Source organism: Danio rerio, chromosome 9 (assembly GCF_052040795.2).
Source record: "Danio rerio strain M-AB ecotype USA chromosome 9, GRCz13ab, whole genome shotgun sequence".
NCBI classification, from domain to species: domain Eukaryota; kingdom Metazoa; phylum Chordata; class Actinopteri; order Cypriniformes; family Danionidae; genus Danio; species Danio rerio.
Genome location: NC_141029.1, coordinates 40,577,814 through 40,599,048, shown reverse-complemented (window position 1 = coordinate 40,599,048; position 21,235 = coordinate 40,577,814). Strand labels below are relative to the sequence as shown.

Sequence of the window (21,235 nt, the reverse complement as noted above, 5' to 3'; positions counted from 1 at the left end):
ATTTGGAGCAGAGAGATGTGAAGTGACTCATAGCTTCCTTTAGTCTTAAATGTCTGCAAGTTGCTTAGGTAGGTAGCATATTTAAGCATTTAAAGCTGCATATACACTTTTTGAAGGCAATATGTGACAGATTCAGTGAATGAGATCCTTCCAAGACAGTGGCTGGAGCAAGAAAAAAGGACATTTTAAACAATGCATTCATCTCTTTCTACCTGAAGACAGTGATAGAAAAGGATGCACTTTGCCATCTGATCTCTCTTTTATGCGGGGACATGCAGGGTCTGCAGACACCAATGCAGGATCGCAGGAACCACATTTGGGAAAATCAGACAAGGTAAAGTTAAACACCTGTGAAAAGAAAGAAAGAAGTAATCCAAACAATGAGGTTGTGGGTAGGCTGGAGGAAAACTCAAATCCTGGGAAACATTAATACAAAACAAATGTCTGTGCTTCATGCCAAAGGCTTGATTTGCACATAGTTAATCAAGTCTTGATTATATTAACTAAACATTAAAAGAAATAAAAAGAGAAGGACATACACAACCAAGTTATTAAAGCCAAATATATAATCCACAGTGCTCTGGGGAACCATTATGACATAAGCAATGTATGACAAGGAAAATCATGGCAGCCAAAATCAGACAGCTATAAAATGTGAATTATAAACAAGGTTAAATGAAGTGCACCAGGCACCAGCTGGGAAACAGACTCAGTCATGGTGCATTGTAAAAAGTGCTGGTACATGCTCAGAAAACAGCTTTAATAAAGGAATAGTTTTGTTCTCTGAAAATTCTGCCATCGTTTAATCACTCTCAGAACCCTCATCATTAATTCAACAGGAGAGGAAATCTGTAACGGTTTGGAACAAGTGGAGGGTGAGCAAATGATGGCAGAATTTACTTTTTAGGTGATCTATCTTTTTAAATCATACTACTTGTGAGTTGAGAAAACAACACAATGTAATTTATTAAAATGCATGTTAAAGATTAATTAAGAAGCAGATTAAAAAAAACACTAACAGTAGTTCCTAAATGTGCAATAGGAGATCTTGAAAAATGCTAATGTTAGCCTCATAGCACTGAACACGTCCCATCGTGCAATTTCAACATCACTACAATACATCACAAAGTTACATTCACCAGAGAGAAATTTAATAGTAATTACAAATAGACTCTTTTTCACATGACATCACACGTGTTTCGAGTACGGTTTCACTCCATGCAGTGTATCTTTACTTCCGCCTCAGAACCCCCTATAGAGAATTCACTCAGTCAACTATATTTACTAGATACGGTTAGATTCTTAAATTATTTTTAATGGGTTATTAATTAGGGTAAAAGGTATACAGACATAAATTAAAACCACCCAGTCAATGGCAGCAGGACACTGTCTAAAGGTCTTAATTCATTCAAATGGAGAAACTGAAAAAACATTTATGGATCAGTAAATAAAAAATGATGAAACTGATTGCATTTATAGATGAAATACTTAACAGATAATATGAGAATATTTAATAAAGAATTTTACTCATGCTGGAACATTCACATAACAAATAATATACATTAATATTCATAGCAGCATCAAGGTAAAAATAAGTCCATTACTGAGGAAATAAACTGAATTGATTGCAAACATATAATTTTCTTAACAAATAATAACTTATTCCTATTCTTAATCTTCTTAACAATCATTTTCAAACTCAGAAAGCACTTCAGTATTGAAAGAGAAACACTTGGACACGTCCAATACTTTACTTTACTTAACAGACTTAAATCACAACGTGCAATGTTAATATTTTCAGTAGTAAATTTTCCAGAAAGTCTCCCATTCATTCACAGATAAACCGGAACAAAAAATACACTGCATTGCAGAAAGGGGGAAGTGAAGAGACGTCATTGTGTAAAGGGTCTATAGCAAACTTCAAAAAAGAAGGAATCTTGTTGGTGTTTGCCTGCCAACATCTCTATCCGAAATATTTTGACAGGCAGGAAGGGCATCCTAATGTAAGTTCAGACCGAATGTTTTTATTTGATGAAACTGTATTGGTTTTACACCTTCCAGATTATTAAAATTCATATAAAAATATTTACATCATATTAACTTTCAAACAGCATAAAAAAATAGTTTTTGCTGCCAATCATCTATTTCACATTTAACTTGCCAGCAAAATAATGGTAAATACATGTTGATGGTTTAATTGACCAGCTGATTTTATGGTCTTGTCATTTTTAAGGATTAACAGTCCCATAATTACCAAAAAGTGTCATTTTACTTTTTACTCTTTGTTAAAAGGGGATTTATGAGAATTCAGAGAGACAAACCGATGAGAGACATTGGTAAATGAAGTGAACTGCAGCCTACAGCAATGGTCTCGAACTCAATTCGTGGAGGGCCGCAGCTCTGCACAGTTTAGCTCCAACCACCTCCAACTCACACCTGCTAAATAATCTCTAGTAGTCTTGGACACCGTGACTAGTTGGATCAGCTGTGTTTGATTAAAGTTGAAGCAAAATTGTGCAGAGCTGTGGTCCTCCAGGAATCAAGTTTGAGACCTACAGTATACAGCATATCGCTTTTGCTCACATCTGTGCACAAGTTATGAACAAGCAACTGAACATCATTTAATGTTTCAAAATAGTTAAAGAAAAGTATTTTTTATTCTTTAAGTATAAGTAAAAAATGTATATGCATTGCTTTGGATTTGTAAACAATGTTTAGTTTTTAATGTCATTACAAGCTGCTCACGCCGACATTTTAAAAAGTTATGATACATAAAATATTCTTATATATATATTATTCTAATTTTCCCTCCATCCCTTTCAGTTTAGTGTAGACTGGTTGACTTTAGGTCTGTCCTGCTGTCATTCAGTGTTCTCTATAGGCAGCATAGAACTGTAACTCAGACGTACTTGATTTTAAAGACAGTATGTCTGAGTTACAGTTCTATGCTGCCTATAGAAAACACTGAATGACAGCAGGACAGACCACAAGTCAGCCTTTCGCAATTCCAAGATTATTGTCATTTATGGAAGTGCAGCTGGCCTGAGCACAGCATGTTAGCCACTTCCAGGGGAAAGGATAAAATGAAAGCTAGGCTATTCTTTCAGAGCTCCCCTGTGGACAATTGAGAAAACATACAAACACTTTATTCGGTGTAAATACTGGACATGGTACACAGCAAATCCCACTAGTTCAGGCATTGCCAAACACAGATGAGCTTTGCCTTTTTTATTTAAGCACATTAATGATGTTCAGCAAATATTTAAAGGTTTACTAGAGAGATACAGACACTAGAGTGCATTTGATTGGTCATGATTTGATGAGAAACGGAAGTATGAGGTGACATGAATGAAACCATTGATTAACTTATAGTTGCAGGTGACAAACGACAAGCTTTACTTGTTTATATATCAATTTTCTAAAACTTCAACCTTCTAAACACAATTTCTGTCACATTTTGGTGTGCACTAGCTTAATAGATAATCTAAAAACGAACATATGCTGAAACATTTCATTTCATGGGCCCTTTAAGTGAAGTTTCATAAACTAATTTCGAGAGGAGCACGTGATATGATTGTGCACCGCTGGCCACTCATCCGTAATCAGTAATAATCCAATCAGAATGATCCTAGCTTAGTATAAATGGATCACTTTCTCCTCATTGCACTATCTTCATTTTGGAAGAATCCCCCCTTCCACCCCATCTCCTCCTTTTTCTCCCCTTCTAAAGGGGGAGCGATCGAGACCTACCTGATCTCGGTTCTCCTGATATGCTTCTAGACCGGGCGGGAGCCCTGGGCTCAAATATCTCCGAGCTCAGGGTTCTCTCCCGGGACAGCATGCCAAACCTGCTATAAGTGCCAAGCATATCTAAGTGGGAACTCTTGAAAAGGCATTAGCATGAACATTACTGCTTGGTGTTTCTTGATCAAATAAATGCACTCTTAGTGAGTCTTCTTTAAACAAAAACATTTTAAAATCTGACAAACACCATTTATTGACCGGTTATCTAAAAAGATACTTTCAGACCAATGTGGCTATAAATAAAATACCAACCTGTTCTCTATGAGACAATGGGTCCATGAGGAAAAGTCTACGCTTGTGATGGTTCAGAAGGGGTCGAGTCCGGGCTGACATAAAGGTGGCATCCACCTGAGGGACATAAAGTCGTCTTTGACATATTCGCTTCCTCTTCTTGGCTTTAGGTAAACACTGTGATCCACTGGGAACAAGAGACACAAGTGAATGTCGCTTGACTGCAAAAGTAGAGTAGGAGTTCAATCTTTATAAATCTGATATGACATATGACAAAAATAGCAGGTAAATTTCATCAGTTCTTTTCACCTCTCAAATTCTTTCATCTTGCTAATTCAAGGTCTTTCAAACTCATTCAGATTTCCACAAGGCGAATGATTCATCCTGACATTCACATGAGATTTACATAAATTTACACTAATATGTATCAGAATGAGGATGTGTCTGCAGTGCTCCAATGAATACAAAAAGCAAGAATGAAATCAAGACAAACCGCTTCCCTGCATGTGCCTCTGGAGCACAAAAATGACAGATTTTCTATGAATGAAATTCTTAAACATTACATATGTAACCAATTCTTCAAAAAATATAACAAAAACATTTCTGAAATGACAGAGCAAACAGTTGAACCAGATGAATTTTTAATTGTGTTTGAGGTTTCAAAGCACAAGCTTGGATTTTCCAAGTCTCAGCAACAAATTGTTTCCTATGGCCTTTTAACAGCCAAAAAACTTATCTTAACGTTCTGGAAAAATAAATCCCCTCCCTCTTTCAAGTTATGGCTCAGTGAACTCACAAAGACACTCCATTTACAAAAAATACGGTACGATTTACAGAATAAGAAACTTCAATTTTCTAAAACTTTGGGAACCATTCATAAGGTACTTGGAAGAGAGAGATTGAACAATTGTTGGTCCCACTTTATATTAAGTGTCCTTAACTACTATGTACTTACATCAAAAAATAAATACAATGTACTTTGTTCATAAAGTATTTGAGAACACTTCTGGTGCTCTTGAGTTGGGATAGGGGTTGGGTTTGGGACAGGTTTGGTGGTGTGGGTAGGTTTAAGGGTGGGTTAAGGTGTAGGGAATGGTCAGCAGTGTGTTTACAAATGTAGTTACAGAAGTTAATTACAAATGTAATTACATAAAGGTATTTAATCAAGCATGAGTACACAATAAATACATGTATTTACACAATAAGTACATTGTAACAAACTATTACTTCCTGTGTAAGTACACATTAGTTAAGGCCATTTAATATAAATTGGGACCCAATTGTTTGATGGCGGTATTTCTAGATCGCATGCCAGCTCCTCTATGCCAGCCTTCTCTACTGGTGTGCAATACAGACGGAAACAGATGGAAACAGACGGGGGAGGGAGGAGGGGGGGTGTTGGTATGGGGTATTATTTTCTTTTATATACTGTGACCTATTTTATTTGAGTTTATTTAAACAGTTTTATCTCTTTCTTTTATTTCATTAATTCTAAACTATGTATTTTTTCTGTCAACCCAAATAATGGTTTACATATAAACTTAAATTCTGTGAACTGTGTAAGTAGATATATATAGTTGTAATGTAATCACTTGTATGCAATTTTTTTTTGGAAGGAAATATTATTTGAGAGTCCAAAACATTTTAAAATAACAATTTTGGGGCTCCTGACAATACACTAAGGTCTGAAACTAAACAGTGTAACAGTGCATTTAATTCAGAATGCATTCACTACAGTTCAAAGCACAAGTTTACTGTCACATATTGAAGTATATTAAAACACACAAATTATTCCTTTGCTTTATAAATAAACAGCATCCGCTATCATGTGAGGTTATTCCTCCTCATACAGTACATCATTTTACAGCAGGAAGCTCATGCAAGCTGTCATGAACACTCTTGTTTGCTGAGGCTTCGAATAATAGTAATAATGTTGTTCAGTTTCCTGCAGACTCCAACTGTTTAGCTTCAAAAAGAGCTACGGTATACATCTGAAATGGATCAAAACATTCCATCAAATTGTCCTAAAACAACTGAACAGCACAATTTCTTGTCTTTTGATTTACTTCAGATTTTGACAACTGTAGAGGGTTTGCAATAAGCTTATTTCACATGGCCACCATTTTAAAACACGAAAGCAGGGTTGCGGTTTGAAGAAACCTGTAAATATAGGATCAGCACTGTAAGCATTGCAACAACATGCTGTGGACGACAAACCTCCAGCTGTTGCCAAGATTTCAAAATGCAGATATGGTGTAAACATCGCTTTAATAGCATTCTGTTCAAATTAATTTAAATAATTAAAAGCATATTAGACATTACTCAAAATCCCAATTTCGTAAAGAGATTAAATTCTAGTTAAGTTTGGCCAACCAGAAACACATTACATTCCTCAGTCTTTTTTCTGTCTTCTGCTTGCTTTGTTATGACGTTTCGCAGTATATTTGTACTTTTTTTCAGGCCAATCTATTAGGCTGCATTTACACTGCAGGTCTTGATGGTCAATTCTGATTTTGTGACACTATCCAATTTTTTTGATAACCTGCTTACATAATCTTTTAAAAAGTTACTCGTAAAAAAAAAGACCAACAGTTGATAATTAAAAGTGCTCTTTTCTTTATGCCTGTATGTAATCTGTTCGCAGTTTTTGACAAGCTGTTTTTCAATAGTTTATGACAGAAAGGTTCTCATTTGTCCATCTTTTTTTGATATACAGTATAGGCATCTTAATGTAATGTCTGTGGCATGACTTATGCACCTGATGTAGTTTTATAGTAGTTTATATTGGTCACGTGGCGGACATTGCGCTCTTTCGCTCTGGTTAGCATGCTTAAATACTTGTGCTATATGACAATATAAAAGCTGTTTAAGTCCTTGTGTATGAGATTTAAGGTTTGGGACTCTGCTAAAGTCTGTTCTAAAAAGAAAGTGTCAGTCTTGACGTCATCCGCTACGGTTTTTTATAATGCGCGACTCACATTGACAGGTGAAAATCCAATCTACCTGTTTACACTGCACACACGAGAACACAGATCCTATTCATATCGGATACTTATGAACAAGGCCTGAATCTGATTTGAGTTAATCGGAATCCATGTGATTTGTTACTGCTTACACGTACATGGGCCATATCCGATCTGTGCCACATGAGAGGAAAAAAAAAACAAAATCGGAATTGAGTCACTTGAACGGTGAGGCCTTAGTAAAACATAGAATAGCCAAAACATCACTATAATTAATTGTTTTCAGCAAAAATAATCAGAAAAATATTGGCGTTTCATTCAGTACAGTGGCGTTTTTACATTTTGTGCCTCCAATATGGCGGACTGGTGATAAAAACACTGCTTTTTCCCACACTTTGTCTCTTTTAATATTGTAGATACTGTCACCTACATCTTAAGCGAACTGAGGGTGAGTAAACCAACTTGTAAATTTACATTTTTTGGTGAACTATTGCCTGTGTCAAATCCAAGGTCAGTTTAAGTTCACTGATAAGTTTGTAGGTGCTGATTTGCTCTTCACCTGCTGAAAGCGGTTTTCTGTTGACCTCTCCAGCGATTGCAGGGTCCTTTAGACAAAGGCGACGAGGAAGGAGAGGCACAGAAAGATGGCATCAGGCTGTTTACAATCTGAGTAAGCTGTGCACTCTGTACACAGACAAACACAAGACTTGAGCTGGGAATCAAACTACATTTACATCTTTCATCTTTATCTTATTTATGTTCTTGTCTTAAATGCCTGAGATGGATTCACCTGTCTCTCGATGTTCCTCAGAAGGCGTGTGGGGCTGCTAGGTTCCATTTCTAGATCAGAGTGCAAATCTTGCATGTTCCCAGCTGTAAATGACAGATCCATGGTCTCTGTCCACAAGGTGTGTTGGATCTGTTGGTCCGTCAGAGGCTGGCACTCAGCCAAAACCACACGACTCTGAAAGACATTTTATAACATGTTTATTTTAAAATGTTGAGGCCATTGCTGTTGTAGTGACAAAATTAAAACGATGATAGTGTTGTGAAAGAATTTAGTTTGAATTATTGCCTATAGGAATATACATTTGTCAAAAGTCAAATATACACATATATATAACTTTTTTTTTTAATTGTCTATTTGTTTTGGTGTATTGTACTTGATTTGGATTTATGTAATTTTTATGGCCCCTATAGAAAATGAGATGGCTCATCTCAAGGGGCTATCCCATCTAATAAGACAAAGGAATTCAGTAAATGCCTTTTTAGTCATTCCAGTTCACCAACAATTCTTAAATATTGATTTTAGCCAACAGTACGATCATAACTTTTATTTTGTACTGATATGTACTGTATAATATGTACTGAATGTACTAGTTCAATATGTACTGTTGCTTTACCTTTTTAGCGAGGATCTGTAGATGGAGTTTTTCAATCCTCTGAATCTGAGAGTCCAACTCAGACTGTCTCATCTGCATCCATGTCCAGCGACTGCAGAGTTCAGCTCTGTCCTTCAGCCATCTCACCTCACAAACATCACAACTACCCTCCCAGAAAGAAAGAAAAGGTCATCATCTGAGATTTTTATCCACTTGCAGTTCACTACACACAAAGACAGTCCGAAAAAGCAAGGAGTCTTTTTCTATATTCAAGATTTTCTTGTAAACACTAACTGGCCACTTTATTAGGTACTGTACAACAGGATAGTCCTTAGTTGGACGCCCTTTAGGTAATGTAATGTAATGTGTATTTATATAGCGCATTTATTGTACATGGCCATACACCCAAAGTGCTTCACAATCATGAGGGGCGTCTCCTCATACCACCACCAGTGTCTTAAATCAAAGTGCTGGATATTCCTTGGAAATATTGGTCCAATATCTTAAAGGTCCACTTTTTGAGTGAGATCTGGGAACTTAAAGGAAAATGAACAAATTTGAGCTCTTCCCAACAGGGAAAACCACCAACAACCAAGAATACACAAACTGTAAAACCCAACAGTCAACTTTATCAAATGAAATGAATGTGGTTAACTCTGAAAACTTGAAAATTAACTAATTTGAAAAAGAGTTTTGAACTCAATGAGTTACTTAAATGAAGTAAGTTATCAGTACTCATATAGATTAGGTTTTTTTTAACTCAAATGGTTTGTTGCAATCAGTTTCCTCAAACAGTTTGAGTTGCCTTAACTAATTGGGTTTTACAGAACTCCATTGGTTTGAGTTGTCTTCATTTATCAGGTTTCACTGTGCTTCAAACTGCTTCATTTCCTCAAATGGATTAGGTTCACAGTACTCATTAGGATTAGTTTTTTAACTTAAATGATTTGTTGCAATCGGTTTCCTCAATTGTTTGAGTTGCCTTAACTTTTTGGGTTTTACAGTGTAATAATATGGTGTCGTCGCTTTGCAATCAAAAAAAATGTTGTTATAATGAAAGTCAATGGGGCAAAAACAGCCATTAACATACAGAGCAGTAAACTTGACATTGTATTGTTAAGTTTTTGTAAGATTTCAATACATTTCCCCAAACATTTCAAAATAAGTCACCAAAAATTATTCTATTTGCTGAAACACAGAGAAAACTGTGGTCAAATAAGACTCAAAAATCACCCATAGTGGATAGAAACATCTCCAACATCACACAAAAGGGATAAAAAACCTGTTTGAGATGATTTGACATTACTAATGTTACTGGAAGTACCCATTGATATACTTTTGTCATAAAAGGATGGACATGGACTCTCACTATATGCTGGCAGATTCCAGAAATATCTACAAAGCAGCAGAGCAGCAGTGAGTGAACTCATTCAAATACACTGGGAATCATAAGATCTCCTGCTGGGGCAACAGTCTTGCTGCCCACTATATAAACAAACACTTCACCACTGCAGTCTACTTTCTTTCTCAACACACAATGACAGAGCACAGCTTTCTTTTAATAAAACAACTGGCAATACTATTCCTGAACAGAAACGATGATGAACCAGATGGATTTGTTGCTTCATTTTCTTTAAATGTCTCAACATCATCCAGATCATTAATTCACTATTTTTTAAACCAACAAGGCAAATACTGAAGCTCTAGCTCCAATAAAGCTTTGAGTCATTTGGGGTTTTTTTTTCAGAATGAAGTAACCACAACTTAACCACTTAAAAATGTGAAGCGGGTGCTGACGTCAAAGGCGCTGCACTCCACCGGCTGAGAGCCCAATCTCAATCCACATAGTGCCCTTAAGCAATTCTGTGGCCAAAAGCCAGACATCTCATTCAAAAGCTTATAGCAATTTAGCTTCATTAAAGAATCCAAAGCAATGGCCACTGGCTTTCAACTCTGATCCAATGCAAAGATTGTAATTGAGATTGCTGGAGCATCTGGAAATGTCACTAAAACTATTTTGATGCCTAAAGGGAAGCAGATTTTGCTATCAAGAATAAGGGATGTTCACTCTTATAGCAGTATCCAGCAACAAAGCAATCAGAAGTCATTTATTTTCAATGAGTAATAAGAGCAATGAGACAAGTTGCAAAGTTGATTTCCTTGAGACAGTATAGTTAACTAAAGGTGTAACCTTTAAAAACAATTACATTTCGACAAATGAAACAAAAAAAATCCTTTGTCCGACAAAAAGTCCTCATTTGACACACTGAGCAACTTAATATAAGGTATTTATAACATAGTATTTATATTAACTTAATATACAGCATGCAGACATTGTCAAAACAATCCACTGAAGTTGAAGAATGATGAATTAAATGATTCTGAATATGGCATGGTTTTTGGTGATAAACAGGGTGGTCGGAGTATTTCAGAAACTCCTGATGCACCACATGAATTACAGATAATAGTCTGAAAAACAGCATTTCTGTGGGTGAAAAAATTAAAATCGTCTGGGGACAATTTCTAGACTGGTTCAAGCTGACAAAAGACAAAACAAAAGTAACAAAGAATTGCTCAGTACAATGAGGACTGCAGAGCTTCTCTGAATGCACAAATCATGCCAAAATCCTGAAGATGTGCTACAACAGCATAAGAACATCAAGAGCCATTTCTGTCAGCTATCAGATCTGGTAACTGAAACTCCAATTCACAGGCAAACCAAAACAAAGATAGGAAAAAAGGTTGCTTGCAAGCCTTGGTTTGTATCTGCAACATAGGGATGTAAAAAGAAAGAATTTGATGAAAGATTTTTTTCCATTTTGCTTTTTATTAATGATTCAGGCTGGTGCTATAATTATGTGAGAATAAAAGCAGCTTTGATGAGAAAGAGATTTTATTTTAAATAACACTCAAAAGTCTTACAGAATAGGTTACATATGTAAATAAAATGAATATTAAGTAATTTAGAAAAGCAATTCAATTCAAGAGAATTTTGTGAGAAGCAGACAAAACTTTAAACATTCAGATGTTGGTAAAGTAGGAATTTGATGAAAGCATTCTTCCATCTTGCTTTTTATTAATGATTCAGGATGGTTTTGTGACCGTGTGGGGAATATGTTAATCAAATAATCATTGGAAAAGCACTTAATATAGTATTTCTCTCAAACGTTTTGTGAGATCTGCTTCCTCATGCCTGTACCTGTGTTGTTTATCTGACACAACCGGAGATTTAGGCACACTCTGACAGGCACGTGGGAATGGTGGGCAGAGAAAACTAGCATAGGCACAGGCAACAAAAACAGCTACTGTACATCCTGTTTACAGCAGAAAATACCAATATTCTTAAAGGTATACTAAATAATCTGATGGGTGTTTTGAGCTGAAACTTCACAGAAACATTCTGCAGACACCAAAACTTGTGTAAAATCTTTAAAAAGGAGCAAAATAGGTGCTATTTAACAAAACAAAACCATTATTCACTAATAATCATATTATACAAGAAACTACAAATCTTGCACCTTAGAAAAATACTACATCAAATCATTCCAATTTACTGTGCTCTCTAAAAGATAGATCCTTTGGAAACTGATACTGATACAGTATGTTCTCCCATCTGTGCTCATGCTACGATCTTACAGTACAGCGTAAGTGCAGAGTGGCTGTGCAAAGCACAGAGAGGGACATGAAAGCTCTGATCTAGCGAAGGGCAGCCTGATCTCTATTTATTTACTCATCTCAGGAAAAGGAGAGTGCAGCTGTCTGTTTCACTGCGGCTACACAGAAACAGAACAGGAGGAAGAGCCAGCTGCACATTAGCACACCAGATAAACATCTTCAACACAAGGGAGAGATGCGGTGACAATTTCTCAACAGCTGTGTACAGAACAGAGTGCTTCTGTGTCTGAGAGCAAAGCACCTAAAGAAACATACAGCACACAGCCAGAGTCAAAAGCTAGCTCTCTCCATCTTGTATGGGGCTGTTTGTTTTTCCAAACGTGTCGTTATGCTCTCTCTCTCTGCTTGCCAAAGACTCACGCCTCGTCTGTCATTAAAAGTTCGCTGTCCTTTACTGCCTGGCAACTGAAATATAGAGATTAATACTACCCTTCAGTTCACCTACTTCAAGATCCCACCCAAGGCTTTTTTTTTTTAAAGCTACAGATTGAGTCTTATGTATGTTGTGTTTATGTGATGGAGGACAGCTAGTAAGTGCTGTGCTACCAAGTTCCACACAGAGAGTCACCGGTTCGATCCCAACTCAGAGCGAGTTGGGTGGTGTAGGACCGGGCGGGGTTACATTGGTGCCGTGACCTGGATAGGAGTGAAGCTGCCTTTCCACTGCACACGACATTTGGGCACGACTGTCGGAATACGTCCCCTTGTGGCAGTCACACAGAATATTCAGTTTTGTTGTGCACTACGGGAGAGCTTGCAGTGTCTGAAATAAAGGGGTGCAAAAGCAAGAGCTTTTATTCTCCATGCGTTCACCATGGCTGAATGAATAAATACTAGAATCTCCTTGACCGCAAAAATTTTGGAGGGAATGTGGACAACATAAAAAATATATATTCATGTATGAAATGTTTATATATATATATATATATATATATATATATATATATATATATATATATATATATATATATATATATATATAGACTTAATTCTAATAAAAAAAACAAAAAAACAAATAAAACTAGTATTTCTTATATTGAGCGCACGGACCTGCTTGGGCAATACTAGAAAATATCACATCTGGTCAGCCAGTTACATACGGTCACACGAGTTCAAATATTTCAACGTATCCACAATTCAAATCGGGTCCGAATTTTCCGCATACAGAGATGATCAAAACTCCACGCAGCTCCCAGACTACTCTCCATCCTCAGACCTCTTAGAATCTTACAAATTATATTACATATGTTAATATAATTTTTATATATATATATATATATATATATATATATATATATATATATATATATATATATATATATATATATATATATATATATATATATATATATTAGGATTTTTGCAGCCAATAACAAGTACTGATTCCTTGTCATGTTGATCGGCCGATACGGAGTACCGATTCTGATGCTTTAAGCTTCATAATGGATAAAGAACATTTTCCCTCTAAGTATAAATCTTAAGTGGAGATCGCTCCTTTCCTAAAATAACTAATTAAGGATGTTTCATAAAATTCCTTAAACATGTCTCTTATAACTATTTGGTGTAAACATGTCATGGGCAGAAGCAGCTTTACAGGAAAAAATGGATAAAAAGATAAGTAAAAAGGCCTAAATACATGCAAGGCCATTCCAATATTTTGCTTTCCAACTAGCACGTCTGTGACCGCAGCTCCTATGCTCTTGACAGCCTCACAGCAGCTCGATCGCTTGATAAGAGGGACAGTGATGTGCACTAGGCCTATATCTTTATTTTGCTATTCATCTAACCTAACAAATATAAAGCTTAAAACATTACAGCGCCTTGCGCAATCTGTTCTCTTACTAATTCACTCTCATCTTCATGATTTCTGGGGTATTTTATTTACTTCAAAACACCTGCAATCAGTTCATGAGATTGGCCAGATTAGCGAGTATAGACATAAAATAGAGTCATAAAATGTGATTATCAGCCAATACCAATCTTCAGCCAATCGATTGGAGCATCCCCAATATTTTTAAAAAGTAATTTTGTGATAGGAAGGCTGAATTTTTAAAGAAAGTTTAAGAGTAAACAGTCAGCAAAATAATAACTTTTAATTTTAAAAAAATAAAATGGTAAAATACCAAATAATTTATACTATCCACTTTTATGGTGTTTTGTAATCATTTATAATGCTAAACATTCATTAACTGTTGTGTGAAGAATAAAAGGTCTCTGATTTAGTTGTAATTTCTTCCACGTGTCAAACATAAATTAGCAAGAGCATCACTTTTCGTTAGAAAGCCTATTTAACATCGCATGGTACTCACTTTGGGAGGTCTGAGGTCGCGTTTGTGTCTTCATGGTCCCCCTCCTCATCTGAGCTGCTAGCTGTGGCATCTGAGTCCAGAGACTCCAGCAGTCCTTGCAGAACAGCATGACCACTGTGAGCTACATTCTGCACATCTCTAAGTTTCAGAGGTTGCTTATGTGTTTGAGTGAACTGGAAGTTTCTTCTGAGAGCCTGATCTATCTTTGCAGTCTCAAAAAGAGGGTCTGATGTCATTGAGAATTTGGGGGAGCAGCGTGCTTCAAGAAGTTTCTTCTTCAAACCATCCAGTTGTTGGCTGTAGTGCCTAGAAGCATGTTCACCAAGCACTGCCAACACCCTCTGTTGTAAACGACCGGCTCGATTCGCCAATGAAACATGCTGGGAGAGATGCCACAATGACTGAATCATCAACCCTTCCTCCATTTCCCCCATAGCACCAACCCGTGTATGGTTTAAAGCATTGTTCTTCCTACATTGTGATTGCTCTGAGGAAAGTGGTTTAGTGCTAACTGGCCAATGTTTTGATGAACAACCATGCCTTTGAGTGCTAGTAGGTTCTACATAATCTTGTCCATTGTCTTGAAGAATGGGCATGAAACACATCTGTGGAGCACCTGCTGGAGAACCCGGTGAGTTCTTGTTTAAAGAGAGGAGGCTGAGCAGTGGTTCTGGGCTTGACAGCAGAAAACCTTTGGGATGCGAGTCCTGAAACAAAGGCGAGAGCTGAGGAGAACCTTTAGATGCCAGGAGGTCCAGGTGAACCAATGAAGGAGAGTGCTGCCACATCTTCTGCGCAAAGCTATTCTCCACATCCACACTGCCCGTACTCTCACTACTTTTAAGTGACTCAAAGCAGTGGATGAAATCAATGAAGGTTTTGATCTGATGACTGAATGAGAGCAGGAGTAATTCCCCTTTTCCTGTCCTGGGACTGTTGATGAATCTTATAACATCATCCGAAACTGTTTAATTGATCATTCTGGTCGGCTAAAAGACATCGTCTGTTACAACAGATAATTATGGTAGCCTTTACAACAAAATAGAGAATAACGGCAAATATTTAAACGGTTAAACTAACGCTTCACTTTTCGCGATTAGCGCAGTATGAAAATAACGGAAAGATTGGAATAACGGAAAGCTCACCTTTTAACAGTCCCATATTCCTGCAACTAACAGACAGACCACATATAGACGATCATCCATGAATGATCCATAAAAGTACTCCTCAATAATTATTTTGAGATCGGAAATAGACTAATCCAGTCCGATATGCTCCTTCACACAGCTGAACAACCGCCACTGTAGCGCAGAGAAAGAGAGAGCGAGAGAAAGAGGGAGCGTGTGTGTGTGTGTGTGTGCGTTTATGTACATCGTTGGTTACTTTTTATTGAGCGCATAAATATGAAAACTATTGAGTTTTTTATTAACTCATCTAACTTTATTTGGATCTGTAGATAGGTATTTCACAATGATAGTTATCGACCTTTATTTGTGTGCGGCAATGAAAACAACTGAGATCGTCTTGACATGCAGGATATGTGTGGCATATTTGTGCTCATTTAAGCTATTGGTGAGAAAATCCTTATTACATGTGCTGATGATAAACACAATTGAGTTGAAGATTGTTTTCGTGATCTTAAAACAAAAGAGCTCAGAATTCCACCACAGCCACAGCTACATCACATTTTTCGACCAGTTTGGTCAAAGGAGCAGGATTTCTGAAAATCTGCTCTTATGTTTGTTTTTTCTTTCTAACTGAGAGCGTGTCTAGGCTTGAAACGCAGAGCTTGTTGAACGCTTCAGCTGTTCTGTGCTCTGAGCAGAGATTGTAATATGCATTCAGTCCACCAGGTGGTATGAGGTGCCGTGTAGGATTTAAATCAAACTTTGCTTACCAACACATACATAAAACACGTGTATATACACCTATAAATTACTCGCATATACACCTATACCACTGGAAGTTCAAAACAACATGGATGAAACTTGTGTATATACATATAAACTTGACGCATGAATACACCCACATACACACGCGCATAAATATAAACTCGATCCTCACATTAACACTCACATTAACACACTTGCATGTACATATAAACTTGATCTATGCATATACACCCATAAACCCTCACATAAGAATATAAACTTGATGTGTGCATAAACACCCAAATGACACTTGTGCAAACATACAAAATAAAATTCTCAAACATACAGTTAGTTGTGTATCTACATATATGCAAGTGATTTCATATGTGTGTATGCATGAATTATCACAGTAAAAGGAAGTTATTTCACTTTAAAAGGAAGTAGTTTAATTTCAACGTAAAAGTCCTTTGAGTGTTATGAACAAGATTATTATTTGTCATGAATCAGGTTATTGCAAACCTTAAGAAACAGAAATAATGTGATTAACAGAGGAATTACATATGTTGAATTATGAAAATAGATTATGCTAATTCTAAAAAAATAAATAAAAAGATAATGCTAAGGAATGCTCCTGCAAAATTAAAGGTTTATTATGCAATTAAATTATTGAAAATGTTATTATGGTTTAATAAATATAAGGTTGCTTAAGTAATCATTTTGAATAGAATATGTTTGTCTAATATTAGTTGATACACACTTATGTCCAGTAGGGGGCAGGAATGCACTTAAGTGGGTTTTCCTGTCACCAATAAACAGGCTAATGCACCAAAATGCTGGATGCCAGCTGCTGTAAAAATATTAGTAGGCTAGTTATTAAACACAAAAGGAGTGTCCAGATAATACATATAGCTTTTCCGTGGGGGTTAACTTGACCAACATGATGAGCAGAGACTTTTAATCAGCGGGGTTTTTTTTTTTTTTTTTTTTTTTTTTATATGCTGAATAATTAACAATCAAAATGATACCAAAATCTTGCAATTTTGACACCCACATTGTAAAAACATATAAAAAGCAGAATATTTATAAAAATGTAAAAAACAAAACAAGAAGACTATAGGCTACATTAACATTTGCAATAGAAAAGAGGAGTTTAGTTTGAGTATACATTTATATTTATAATTCTGGTGGCTTTTTGAACGTCCTTTAAGGGTTCTATCTGTCCATTTATATTTGTGTATGTAATTACCCAATTAAATGAAAAGGTTTTAAATAAAAATATTTCTTATTTTGAATAGTCTATTTATATAGACTAATATTTTATATAACATATGTTCATAATTTAACATATTTAATCCCTCTATTAATCACATTATTTCTATTTCATAAGCTTTGCAATAACCAGATTTGTGATAAACGTTTGTGAATTTTATTTATTTATTTTTTTGTATGTTTGCACAAGTGTAATTTTGGGTGTTTATACACGCATTGAGTTTAGGCATTGGGGCTACACAGCAAATTCATCAGAGTTAAATTCTCGGTGTTGAAGCATTTCAGAGTAAAGTGTTGACGTTAAAGAGTTAGATTTTGATAAATGAATATAATAAGAGTTAGAATTGATTTTATTCAGTGCGAAATCAAGGAGTTATCTTTTCAACACTTGGTGGTGTTATTTCCAACATCCGGGAATTCATGCAGCCCCAGTCACTGAAGAATTTTCCAGACGCCATTTTCCATCTGAGGTTTAGAACAGCAACTGGTGAGTCAAACTACCTAAATGTTGGTATTTTACTGACTTTCTTTAAGGAAATACAGTTGTAAACATATTGTTAAATTAATAACTTTATAATGGAGTGACAATTTTAAACTTCTGCGGTTCATTCATGGTCGTTTGTGTATTTAGCTTAACTGCATTACTATTGACTTCTTTTCAAGAATGTTTTTATATATGCTCACGCATACATAGTGCATAAAGACATCAAATGTACATGTTCAACACATTTCTGTCACGCTTAATGCTATTTTGTGCGTTGTTACCCATCTGCAAAATAAAATCGACACTTCTCCTTTAATTCCAAGCAAACTAGCGAGGGAATCCCCGGAGCGCCTAGCCTACTCTGCCCGGATGCTAACGGCAACACAGGACGGTTTCCATGAGCTCTGGAGTTTCTAAAACATATCTGTGAGTAAATGAACATGCTTACTTGTAAAAGGCTTCCTGACTGAAACATATGATTGTTTGTTATTCGTGTAAGTTAATTTGGTTATTTTAAACACCGCAGCCCTTTTAAACTGGTTCATTCGTGGCCGTCCATATACCGTTAGTCCATAGACTCGTGTGATAACGTAACAGTTACGCTTGAATTATATTAAGTGTTGACAACCATTAAAGTCGGAATGTTAACATTAATGTCTTTAAATGACCGCGTTTGCACTTTATCAGACATTTGACGTTACAGAAGTCTCCCGGAAGTTGCGGGACTAACGTTAACGTTATCCCCCAAATGCACAGAGACTCCCAGATGCCCAAGTAAATGCCCGCAAATGAATGATAATCTCCTGGAAATCGCGCGTCTCCCGCCCGGTCATTAAACACTTTGCACACCCCTCTCCACCGCATCCCTCCCAGCTCTTTAGGTACGTCGCGCGCAAGTCACCCCCACCGCTTTTTAGGTACGTCGCGCGCAACTCATCTCATTGCTCTTCAGGTACTCATCTCTCCCGCTAACGTTACCTCCCGCAAATCAACTCTGTATCCCCCGAAAATGACTTTTCCCAACTCGGGATGTCTGACGTTAGTAAGTTAGGCTATTTCTGTAGTCAGGAACATCTTAGTCAAGCTTTTTCTCCCACATGATATTGTGCTTAAAACTATAAGTTAGGCTAAACTTAGCATTTACTGTACACAACATTTCCGTTTTATTAAAGACAATTTAGTGCGTTGTAAACAGCCACCTGTCTGTAAAATTAATCAACTGATTCATATTTGAGCAGCATAATGATGATACAAGTTTGATTTGTAGATTTATTATCAATAATCAACATCTGAATCAAAAGATATCTGAAAAAGTGTGAGGCATACTTTGTGATGTTTATCTCTTTTATCTGAAGGTTATGCATATGTGTTTGATACTAATGTGTTGTTGTTTTTTAACAGCCACAGTTCTCTATACAATAACACAAGACCCTGTGACGGTGGCTGATTAGAGACGGATGGTGTATTTCCAGAGTTGGTGAAATGACCAAGCACACCTTCTTGGTCATATGTGGTGATAATAATTAAGGTATGTTTGATAAAGTTCTGTATTTGTTTCACAATAAGCTGAGAGGGTATTAGAGCATTAGAGAATAACAAATGACATGAAGGTGATAAGTTTTGTATTGTGGGTGAACTGTTACTTAAATAATGTTTTGCTCTGCTTTGCACTTTTCCTCTTCTGCTTATCCTAATATTTTAGATTATATTTGGACCTGAAACATCTGCTAGACTCCAGGAAAGGTGGCATCAATACTGGACCTGAAAGGGCCTAACAAGTTGAATCTGGTAAAGAAACACGCACACACGCACACACACACACACACACACACGCACACACACATGCACGCACACGCTCACAGAAAACTGTAAGTTTATGAATATTTTTTACACTGTGGCCAATATTTTGGGGAAGTCAGCATCACTAAATGATATAAAAGATTTTAAGCTCCTCTAAATTTTGCTCCAAGTGTTGTGTTAAATTCTGGATTCTAGACAGACAGCTGCCTGTTTTTCCAGTTCTAGTCATAGTGGTTAACCTAATTGTTTTTGGAGATCCAACAGTGATGTATGTGTTTTTTCTACTTTTCCATATCCTGTCACCTCAACCAGCTGGGAGAGTCAAGTTGTGCCTCATCATGAAGATTTTCAAAAGGTTAGTTTAGATTTCTTTAATGTTTTATTTACTTTAAATGTTCTTTTAAATATATCATAGAATTTGACTGCAATTTGTTTTCAAACATTTTTCTTAGTCATGCTGGAGTCTTGAAGAGTTCTTAGATGAGCATCACCCTACAGTATATCCGTGCATCAGAAACCACCAGACGAGCGATCAGCAGCTGCTACATCGTCATGGATATAAAGGACATCCTGTGGCTGGGAAGCACTTCATTCACAGGACATGCTTGATGAGATTTCCTAGCTCCAGTTTGTTTTCACACAAGTTTACAGCATTTATACCTTCATTTAAACTGCTGTGTTTGATATGGAGGACCAAGGAAACACCAGAAGTGAAAGATTTGCACGCCAAGTTGTTTAAAATGTAATTTCAAAAGAAAACTATGCGTTCAGAAGAAAACTATGAGTGACGCTTTATTGAACTTTCAAATTGCTCTGATGAAACATCAAGTTTGGACCAAAGGACTGAAACAGCCTTTTTGAGCACTGGTCATACATATTTTGTTGATACTGTCTGTACTAATAAAACATTTAAAGCATATTTGACATTGTTGCATTTTAAAAACTGAATGAATTGTTGAAGTGGTGAATGTTTTCAAATAAAATGTTTTTTATTTTGTAATTTACAGTCTATTTTACCTTTTTACCATATTTACACTCAAGAGAGTTGAATAAAATAACAATATATTACACCAGGCGGTGTTAAATATAGTTACATATTTTAACTCTGCCCAGAGTTAAAATTAACCCTTTCTTCGGTGTCAATGTGCCAACCCTTTTGAAAGTGTTGATTTAAGTCTGTTTTGAGTGGACCCCATGAGACACTTTCAAAGGGTTGAAATTAACACCCATAGAGTTGTTTTGGGTCCCCATATTTTGCTGTGTATATGCCAGTATAGGTGTGTTTGCATGCAGTGAGTTTGTGTATGTGCACGTGTTGTTGAGGGTGTACATTACATTATAATTGTTATAATAAAAAATGCCCAATGATTGCTCCGCTAGTCATGTGATTCTCAGAAATTCTCACAATTATGGGGAGAAATTGTCTACAAGAAGCAGAGAAGTCTGA

General features: G+C 36.3%; 1 protein-coding gene and 1 long non-coding RNA gene across 14 annotated transcripts in view; one reads left to right on the top strand and one right to left on the bottom strand.

Annotated features, from left to right (window-relative positions):
- kansl1l (KAT8 regulatory NSL complex subunit 1-like) overlaps nt 1–21,235 on the bottom strand; it is a 59,269-nt gene that overhangs the window by 19,373 nt on the left and 18,661 nt on the right. For 6 of the 13 annotated variants that reach the window (XM_087268197.1, XM_087268202.1, XM_087268206.1 and 3 more), the window contains exons 1-6: nt 14,365–15,689; nt 8,402–8,543; nt 7,789–7,962; nt 7,558–7,682; nt 4,057–4,222; nt 213–348 (exon numbers count right to left, since the gene is read on the bottom strand). In XM_087268197.1, coding sequence (XP_087124323.1) covers nt 213–348; nt 4,057–4,222; nt 7,558–7,682; nt 7,789–7,962; nt 8,402–8,543; nt 14,365–15,152 — 1,531 coding nt within the window. In that variant the 5' untranslated portion in view covers nt 15,153–15,689. Of the gene's footprint in view, nt 1–212; nt 349–4,056; nt 4,223–7,557; nt 7,683–7,788; nt 7,963–8,401; nt 8,544–14,364; nt 15,690–21,235 lie in introns of those variants that run through there. The other 7 variants (XM_087268198.1, XM_087268203.1, XM_087268207.1 and 4 more) reach the window with 3 other exon arrangements.
- On the top strand, nt 17,945–20,788 carry LOC137496493 (uncharacterized). The gene is made up of 6 exons (XR_015499763.1): nt 17,945–17,991; nt 18,312–18,414; nt 19,390–19,516; nt 19,691–19,776; nt 20,101–20,143; nt 20,241–20,788. It is a non-coding gene; the product is annotated as an uncharacterized LOC137496493 (long non-coding RNA).